We start from the raw sequence: 9,652 nt of genomic DNA, 5'->3' as shown, positions 1-9,652 counted from the left end.
ATCTTATGGAGAAATTTCCAGACCATCTTTATCACCAGGTATCAGCAGAGTCCTCCCGTGCTGCAGAGTGCATACAGGGAGGTGTAAGAGGTGACTGCTTCTCAATTAAAATGTTCTGCTTTCCAGCCTGGGCAGTACAGGATCCCCAGTCTGGCTCAGAGCAGAACCACAGCAGAGCAGTTTTGCTCTGAGCTTGCCCCATTGCTCACCCAAGCAGGATGCTTTGCAAAGTCACCTTATTAGTTTAAAAAGTAGAGATCAACCGTTTTGCACAAGTTGTGATTTTAAAGGTGAAGAATATTTCCCATACCTCTGTCAATAGACACATCAGGCTAATGCTCTTCCTTCTTCATCAGATGTTCCAAGCTGTGCAAATCCCATTGCCAACTGCAGAACTAATTGGCTGATAGTGAAAGCAGCTCTCAAGCAATAAGAACCCCTATAATAAGAATACTAGCAGAAGAAAGAGAGCGTTTTAATTGTGGTTTGCTCTGAGATGGAGCACCAACCCTCAGGCTGCTGGAGAAGAGAGAGATGTGAAAAAATGGTTTCCAAGACAGAAATGAGAGCCTGCCAGGGCCAGGCTATTGGCAGCAGTAATAGACGAGGACAAACCCGAATCTGTTCAGAACATGTACAAGAAATAGTGGGAACAATAAGTGAAATGCTTATAAAATCTGGATGTATTACTTTTTTCTGTATTACAACATAACTTATTTTCAAATAACAGAAGGATTTAACAGGGCTCATTTATATATTAGACTCAAAATTACATATTTTAAAAAACTCTCAGTATCCATCAAGATGAAAATCCCAACAGAATTTACAAAGCTGCTGTAGCTCACAGGTACAGGAGCTAATGCTGTAATGAAATGTATAAAGACAATCTGTCATTACAGCTACAAGGAAAACAGCCTGAATATTTAAGGTTTTAATCACATTGCTCTTTTTTTCTTTAAAATAGTTGCGTTTCACAAAAAGTAAAATAAAAAGACTCTGCAAAGAGGCACGTGGTGTTTAGTTGAAGGCATTCATTCTGTAACCCAAATCCCAAACTCCTCATGGAGTAGCTGATTTTCTTTTGTACTGTTTATACACTTTCATCCCACAGCCTCAGTGTATCCAGATAGTTACTAACTAAGCTCAGCAGCACTCCAGTGCTAGTGAATAAGACAATAACATTCTCATTTTATCAACAGGGAAACTGAGGGGGGGTAGTTTAGATCCAGACAGCTGCAGGAAGCGCCCTCCTGGATCTGCGTCCTCTGGCTCTTGATGGAGACACTCTTCCTCCTCCTTGGCAGATGCCTGGTGGCCGTGATGAGCACCGGTTGAAACCTGGTCATTTTATTTGTGGTTAAATTGCTGCAAAGCAGGTGACATCTACCCAGCTGCAGTGTCACTATGGATCACATTTATTCACAAAAAGCCACTGGTGGTTTTCCTTTGCAGATCAAAATAACACTGTAAGAAGCATACCTCCAATTCCTATGAAGGCCTCGGGTAGGCTGTCTCACTGTGCCCACAATACTGCCATTGTTCCCTCCATTTGTGCAAAGGCAAACAATGAAAACCAGTAGCTTAGAACGACAGAATTTTGTTATTTGTTTAAAAAAATAACAATAAAAGAGCTACTGCACAAGAATGTGAAAGGCAAATGAAGCTTTAAAGATGGGTTGTCTACACGGATAAAGTAACAACACTCACAGAGATTGTATCTTGAATTGCTGGACATTGGGAAATAGTTTATCTCTGAGGTCTTTTCCAACCTTGGTGATTCCATGGTTCCTTTGTCAGTCAGGTATTTGCAACACATTGGCCAAGAGATTCTCAGCCAGGATGCAGCCTTTACAAACCAACACGAAGCACTTCATGTGGTCCATAATCACATGAATTTTACTTTCTATGACAGCAAAATTTCATACTGCACCAATAAGGTTGCAGTAAGTGTTTCAAAGAATTACACTGATGCTCACTCAGTAACACAGAGTTAAACAAAAACACGTTGCGGATCTGAGGTGACATGAGTTTGCAAGAAAAGCCAAGAAGCCCCTACTGGATCTTGGAATAGCATAAATCCAGCAATTTCAAGGCCATTAAGGGACAATTTATTCACAGGCATTTCATTGTTTGCATTTTGGCAACTAGAACATCTTAATGTTTTAATTAATTCATGCCTCAGGGACACATCTCATACAATGCTCAATTGCCTGGAAGCTATTTGGCCTCAGGTCCCTCCCACCCCAAAATTGTCATTGGAAAGAGAATTTATGCATGCCACACAATTATAAATGACACCTACAAGAAGCATATATGGCTTTACATTCTTTAAGGAAGTGGATACATGCAAATATGCTTCTTCTGCAGGTACTGCAGTGATCTCTCCTCTGGCATCCAGGCTGGTAGACAGATTGGTCCCAGTAACTTCTCTTTGTGGTCCTGACCTCAGTGCAGCAATCCACGCTCTCAGTGCAACCACAAATGCTGCACAGATTATAGCAGCTTTTCCTGTTTTTCCAGCCCCTTTCAGCCCCCAAATGCTTCTGAAATATTCCCCATTTCCTCTGCCTGATTGCTGGCAGCACCTACCAAAGTATCCCAGCAGAAGGCTTCCTAGCTGGCCAAGTCAAGGCTGCACTATGGCTTCACTGAGGAATGTGCTTTGGGAGCAGCGCTGACTCTGGAAGCTTCTGGGAACGTGGCTTCCCTCCCACGATTCATCAGAACTAACCTGTATCCCAGGGGGCTTTCAATGATTCTGAATTGCAGGCCTGCTGCAATTAGGGGCTGTGCTTCCAGAAAATTCTGGAGATTTTCAAGAAAAGGGTAGATGTGGCACTGAGGGACATGGCTTAGGGGCACGGTGGCAATGGGTTGACAGTTGGACTCCATTATCTTAGTGATCTTTTCCAAGCTTAATGAGTCTATGATACCATGAAACTTGGAGAATCTGAGTTTGGGGTCAGAGCGGAATACAGGAAAGCCTCAAATACCATCAGGCAAAGCTGTGCCTGTTGGAGCACAAGCACGTCAGCCCCAGGGCTCCTGGGAAGCCCTGGTTTAATGAGGTCAACCCACAGAGACTTAGAGAAAGCACTCTGCTTCCACAGGCTAAGTTCTGTGGGAACACAGCCTGCCAGAGCTCCTCTCTCACGTGTCCCATGTCTTACCTGCATTTCTGCAAGATTCTGCATTTCTTCTCTATCATAGATAGAGGAGGACATAGGAGCTAAACATATGCACTGTTTTTTAAATAATGCAAAAAAAAATATATCTACCACAATAAATTCTAGCCTGGACAAGGCCAAAGGCATTTCATGCAATTAGAAAAAAAGAAAAGTTGAGTCTAAGCTGAAACTTCAGGACAGCTGTAAGGTTGGGACGGGCTGATAAGCAGAGATTGCTATGTACAAATATATGACCACACACTTAAATTATATGTATTAGCTTTACCTACACTTAGGTACGTATAAATGAAGTATACATCTATGTGTCTGTGTATACACACAGATGTGCATGAATCTCAGCAGTCTCTCTTTTGAGAAGCAAAACAAAAAAATCCCTGAAAGCATACATCCATTCTTCATCAATTCCTAAGTAAACGTAATACGTTTCATTGGATTTTTCATAAATATACATTAAAATTCTCAGGCGTAGTCACTCTTGTGGGCATAACACAGTCACATCAATTGTAAACTATAAGCACAGGCTCTAATGATTATTTGGAAAGCTGGCACAGCCCAGGCCAAAGTAGTGGTCAGAACAGGAATCCAGACTTGAGCACGTGACTCCCAAAGCATCTGTACTGCTGTAACAACTCTAAGTGCACAGGAGCTATCCAGTGCCTCCTATTAAAAAGTCCCTTTTAAAAGCCTGCTTTAATTGTGAGGGGGGTTAGGGCTCAAACAAGCATCATAAAAGCAGAGATGAATATTTTTGTAATGATATTTTACCAAAACAATATATTTTGGTAAAACACACTGGTATTGCAAAATGGTGCAACTGCCTCAGTAGCACTGTCCTGCCATCGCCAGCTCAGGGCAGATGTGTCACTAGTGATGGAAGGTGCTGCAGAGATGAAAGTTCAGAAACACATAACTAGAGTGAAAGGAACAAACCCAGCTTGCAAGAAATGGAAAATACAGGGCAAGTATTAAGTTGCACTTTCAAATTATGGTATACACTGCCAAGGTAGTTTCTTTTACCTTATGTGATTACTTGGATTTAATCCTCTGAGATTTCCAGCACCCTCTAGCTCCTCCTCAGGCTGCTCAGGAACCAAACTGTTAGTTTTGTATTAACCAAACTGAGCAACGGGCTGATTACATGAAACTCTTGGAGTCTGAAAGTCAGCAGATGGTTACACACAGAAAACAGAGAGGAAAAAAAACAAAGGAGAATGCATTACAAAGGAGCAACGTGGCTCTCCGCAGAGAGCTACAGAACATCAGGAGCTCCATCAAGAAAGCCTTCTATCCCTCTTTTGTGCAAACTGTGCAAGAGGGGACAGACGCAGTGCGTGATCCACAAAGTGCCCTCTTTGGGTAACAGCATTCCCGACCCACTGTGAATCCTGCAGAGCCCAGTGACTTTGTCTCCAGACTAATTCTCATCCAGTCACACTTCCTCAACATCAAATTATGTTTCACAGAGAATAAAACGAAGGTAAAATTTCACATGCCCACATACTGAGGGTACGGAAGAATAAGTCTTCATGTCCTAAGCATGAAAACCAAACAACGAAAGAAATACAATCCAGATGATAAAGTGCCATTATTACTTCGGTTGTGCTATAAGGCCTTCTAATTCTGTAGTTTACTTCTTTGCATACTTTCTGGTGCTTTTATTCAACTTTTAATTACAACCGCTCTTTGTTTCTGTCCCCATCTTTCCAGTATTGTTCAGTCTGCATTTCTGTGAGCCGTGAGATAGTGCGCTGAAATGCAAAGATTTCCTCTTCTCCCGTGAACATGGAGAGACCTTTGGCAGAATCCTGTATCAGTACACAAAAACAGCACCACAATAAGTGAGAAACAGAGCTGTACTGAAGGGCATCCGACCTCAGTCTTCATATGCTGAGTGATTTATAGGACAACAAAAAACTTGGACAACAAAAACAGCAGCATGGCACCAAGAGAAAACGAAATTAACCTCCTGAAATTGAACAAAACCACCTATTTCAGCTAAGCAATCCTCTGACAGAGCACAGCAAAGTAAGAATTTGGATGCTAACACACTAGCCATCTACTTCCACTTCTCTGTTGGCTGCTTGCATGCTGATTTAAACGAGAAAAAGGAAAAACAGAATGAGCAACACAGAGAACTGTCTCTGAAGATGTGTGAGGCAGCCCTGGGCAGCCTGGCAGGAGACAGAAAAGATCATTCGTAATTTCCAGATTTTAAATGTTGGAGCTAAACTTATTTTCATACATCACTGAACACATTTAGTGACTAACAATCAAAATTACCTTAAAATTTATGCAAAATGGTTCTATACAGTGTGTGATATTTTCTTTGACTACGAATAAGTAACAAAGCATACAATTAGGAGAGCGACAGATACGCTGCAGGAAAAACAGCAGATCACTGGTTCAACCTGTTTACCTGATTCCTCTCCTTAAAACTGCTGCTGTAATTATGAGACCACAACCGATTCTGTTACAAAAGGGAGAGGATGTTAGTATCATGTACCTGGCTCAAGTCCAAATCATCTATCAACACTCTGCTGTCCTCCAGCTCACTGCTGCCGGCTTCTACCACGAACAGGCTTTGGAGAGGAGTCGCTGCAGAGCAGATAATGCGCACCTGAAAGGAACCAGGCATCGAGATTCAGCACCCATGCTGTGGGAAAAGGGATAACATGCATCTTTCATGAGAAGCAAACCTCAAGTAGGATCTCGTGGGTTCTTTTTCCACGTGTTTCTCCTTTCTCTAACACTGCTGATAGATTAACCTTTCTTCCTCATCTGGAATACTGACCTCACGGGATCTTTTCCTTAATAGCACCTCAAGCAATAACTTTTACTCAGAGAACAGAACAACTGTGCTATTAAACACTTGGTGCACCGCCCACATCTTTCTACCCGAAGAATGCCTACACTCGAGATGTCCCAGCAGTCCAAGCCACTCCTCTCGCACCTAAGACACTCAGATACACACTGTTTGCTGATAACAAAGGCTGGTCTGCGTCTGCTGGGAGGAGATGCCAGGTGCAGTGGGAGACAGGCTGACTGCAGCCTTGTGGTCCCAGCACTGTGGCCTGGCCTGCACTCAGCATGCAGGCAGCCAGTGAGCACCAGGAACGTGGCTGTGATGTGACTGCAGGCACGCCCAGCTCAGCGCCTTGCTGGGTCAGGGCCTCTCTCATCTTGCCAGGACAGACTTGAAAAAAACCTCCATTTATATTTCCTGATTGCATAAATATTGAAGTTTATGCATATATAATCAAACAGAACACGTAAAATCCTTTCTTCCATTACTTTAAAAAAAAATCTGAAACATGAACTTCTCTTTTTTGGTTGCTTTAATAGTCCTGATTTTACTTCCACGATTGAAACCACTGCAAATCCTAGTGAAGTGCTGTATTTACTATTACTATTTCATTAGCAGCTCCACAACCAAATGTAAAGCCCAAAGCGATTGTTTCCTTTAAAATTAATAATGTAACAGTGCTATTAACTCCTTAGTGCTCAGTGCAGGAAGGATTCCTGACCAGTGCCCATACAGCCCGAAACCACTTATTCTCAGGTAGGCTTCAACACAATCTTTCATCATTAAAATGTGGTCATGCTTACTACTCACAAAAATACAATGGCTCCTCATTTGCCTTATTCACAATGGGGCAATCTGTGAAACCAGGAGGATGCTTTGCTGCTTATGTTTTCCAGAGTACCGATATTTAATTGGCTGAAGGTGACAGGCAGGCCTGGGGGCTCTCGCTGTTACTCCTGCTCATGCCTGAAAGGCTTGGTTCTCACCTTATGCTCGTAAAAGGTATCAATCAGAGTAATGAAACGCCGAGCTTGAGTCCTTTTTGCCATGGTAAGAGGCGGGATGTCACGAACAAAGACTGTGTCAAAATGCTTTGATATTTCCAGGTAGTCACTGGCCCCAAGAGGCTGGAACAAAATAAACCACAGGAAATGGAAACCCGTGAGAGAAAGGTCTATAGCACTGTACCCTGCACTATTATGCTTACAGAAGGAAGGGTGAAAAGTCCTCATCACATTCTTATTTTTCAGGAACAAACAGTTCAGTTCGCTCTTACTGACACAGGAAAACATGTGCTCACTCATACTAATGGCTTTACCCAAACACTTTTTGTTAAGAACTTGGCTCTTCTGTACCCTGACCACCTCATCTCTTGACAATTTCAAACAGAAATGAAACACATACTGTTAAACAGTAATACATAGAAGAAAAGAACAAAAATAGTTAGTGGCAGCATCAACCTAAAGCATAAATAATTTGAACAATGAACAGGACCTAAACCATCAACAGAAGATACAGACAAGAAGTGGCACCTCATTCAAGTATTCAAACATATTCATTTAAAATGACTTTCATTACATGGAAGGTCATCTTTTTTCTGTGAGGTCTACCCTACTAGTACTGCAGGCAGTATTTTATCTTGAGCTTTTAAGTCACTATATTCAGGAAAAAAGCATCATACACCTGAAATCCATCTCGTTAGTTTTACTTGTGTGGGTACTTGAGTATATTGATGCAACCATTCCATCGAGGAAGATCAGCAGCATCCTGCACAATGTTGCAACTCCCTTCCTAATGAAATGCACTGTCTCAGCAGGACAACATGGTTATAAAGCACGGCAATATTGCTGATAACATAAAAACAGGAAAACAGAAATATTGTACATAACAAATTACTAAACAAATTTACTGTAGACCAAGCATAGCTGCTTCACTAGAATCTTTCCTCAAGAAATTATGGGCAATTATTAATGATAATCCTGAAGAGGACTTTGGGTTTTGAGAATGGAAACCCCACAGAAACTGTACACACACCAGCAGAGGACAGCAAAGCTCTGATGGCGTTCCAGAAATTCTTCTGGTGACAAATAGGAACAAGGAGAGCTTCTCACCAACCAACCTCACAGGCAAGGATCAAAGACCCAGACTCTAAGCCACTTCCCCCATGTGCACTTTGGTGAATCACCTGCTTCCCTATTCACAACCACACAACTTCCTTGTGACATCTGTGGGAAAGAATTACTACACGTTCAAGTACTTTTAGCAGTGTTAAAGAGCAGTACGTATTGTATCTTCAGCTCCGAGTTGCACATACTGTTTACTTTCTCTCCAGTTTCAGTCCCCCTGCCATTATTGTGGTGTGAAAATGTTCAAGAAAGTCAAAGGAACCAGTGGGCAAACACTGCAGAGCCAGCCCACTTAGCATCTCACCGCGGGATAAAGGTCAAGACTATTTGGAAAACAATCATAGTGAGTGCTAAAGAAAACAAGGCAGACTGTAAAAGCATGACACATCATGTGAAGAAAGGAAGACATTATACTACTTTTGCTTCTTTCTACTGCCATAAAAACGTTTTTAATAGATGGTTACAATACGCATCCTTATCACAGCCAAACAAGGATTCAACCTACTTCAGCAGCACAAGAAGCAGGCAGTTCAAAACTCCTCTACTTAAAGGAAGGCAGATCATTCTGAGTGTTTCAACAAGAATTTCTGAAACACCTACATCAGCAATGAGTGGTGATATTCTTTCAGAGTGGATGGAAATGTGCCTTTGGAGACTCCCAGATCTTATCAGAAAGATCTGAGCCAAGCAGCCATGACTGTTTTAGCAGAATAAGATTGCACCCCCCCGCCAAGACTTGAGTCTGGTGAGACACAACAAAATCCCTGAAGAAGCCAGCTGTTGTACACAGCTGAGCTGTATAGTTCTCCACATAGAAAAGTTCTCCAACCCTCTACTTCTGGAGTTGAGAAATACACAGCCCTGCAGATGGACACAAGGCTTTTAATAACTTGCTCTCACTTTGCACAAGTCCTTCAAGAATTTCTGCCCTATTCTACTTCTCTAAAAAGAAGGAACAGTCACCAAACTCACTAATGCTCTGGGGACAGTTTAAAGCCCTGCCCTAACCAACTAAGAGCAGCAAAGGAAACAAAGCCAGACTAATGGGTTCAAGGCCAGCTGACACCACTGCTAGAGATGCAGACTGTATACTCTACACACAAAGGCTCCACCCAGGAGAGGATTTCCACTCTTAGAGCAGCCAACAGTCTGCCACTCAAACTGCCCTACAGGCCTTCTGCTATCGGTGCAGCAAGATCCTCAGTACTGGCTGGGTTCTGACTTCCAGCAATTGAGGCTTGGATAAGAGGACAAGATTAGTGAGAAACAATTTCAAACACCACTGTCCCCTCTGTAAGTCTGCAGTACTGAAGTTTATTTTATGAACCTTAGCCAGCGATGGAAAGTCTTCTGTTTTTTGTTCAGTAGAGTACACAAAGGTATCACTTTCTCTGAAGTTGCTAATGAAGTTAAATTTCCTCCTAATATTAACACAGATATGTAATCTTCTAACTAGAAGTTAAGCCTGGTTAATCTGGTCCTCTGAACAGCATCCTACAAATACCTTAATTTGGTATGTGTTTCGGGTACTGTCT

The 9,652-nt window shown here is 42.2% G+C and overlaps 1 protein-coding gene across 4 annotated transcripts in view; it reads right to left on the bottom strand.

The window, feature by feature from the left end:
* Positions 1–660: 660 nt before the first annotated feature.
* Positions 661–9,652, bottom strand: part of AFG1L (AFG1 like ATPase) — a 64,380-nt gene continuing 55,388 nt past the window's right edge. For all 4 annotated transcript variants that reach the window (XM_042811639.1, XM_042811663.1, XM_042811643.1 and 1 more), the window contains 3 exons: positions 6,978–7,118; positions 5,692–5,805; positions 661–4,993 (listed from right to left, as the gene is read on the bottom strand). In XM_042811639.1, coding sequence (XP_042667573.1) covers positions 4,859–4,993; positions 5,692–5,805; positions 6,978–7,118 — 390 coding nt within the window. In that variant the 3' untranslated portion in view covers positions 661–4,858. The remainder of the gene's footprint in view (positions 4,994–5,691; positions 5,806–6,977; positions 7,119–9,652) is intronic.

This window comes from Centrocercus urophasianus, unplaced genomic scaffold (genome assembly GCF_019232065.1).
Source record: "Centrocercus urophasianus isolate 14NV4802_14NV808 unplaced genomic scaffold, USGS_Curo_1.0 seq_10, whole genome shotgun sequence".
Classification (NCBI taxonomy): Eukaryota; Metazoa; Chordata; class Aves; order Galliformes; family Phasianidae; genus Centrocercus; species Centrocercus urophasianus.
The sequence above is the reverse complement of the archived record's forward strand: the minus strand, read 5'-3'. Positions and strand labels throughout refer to the sequence as shown.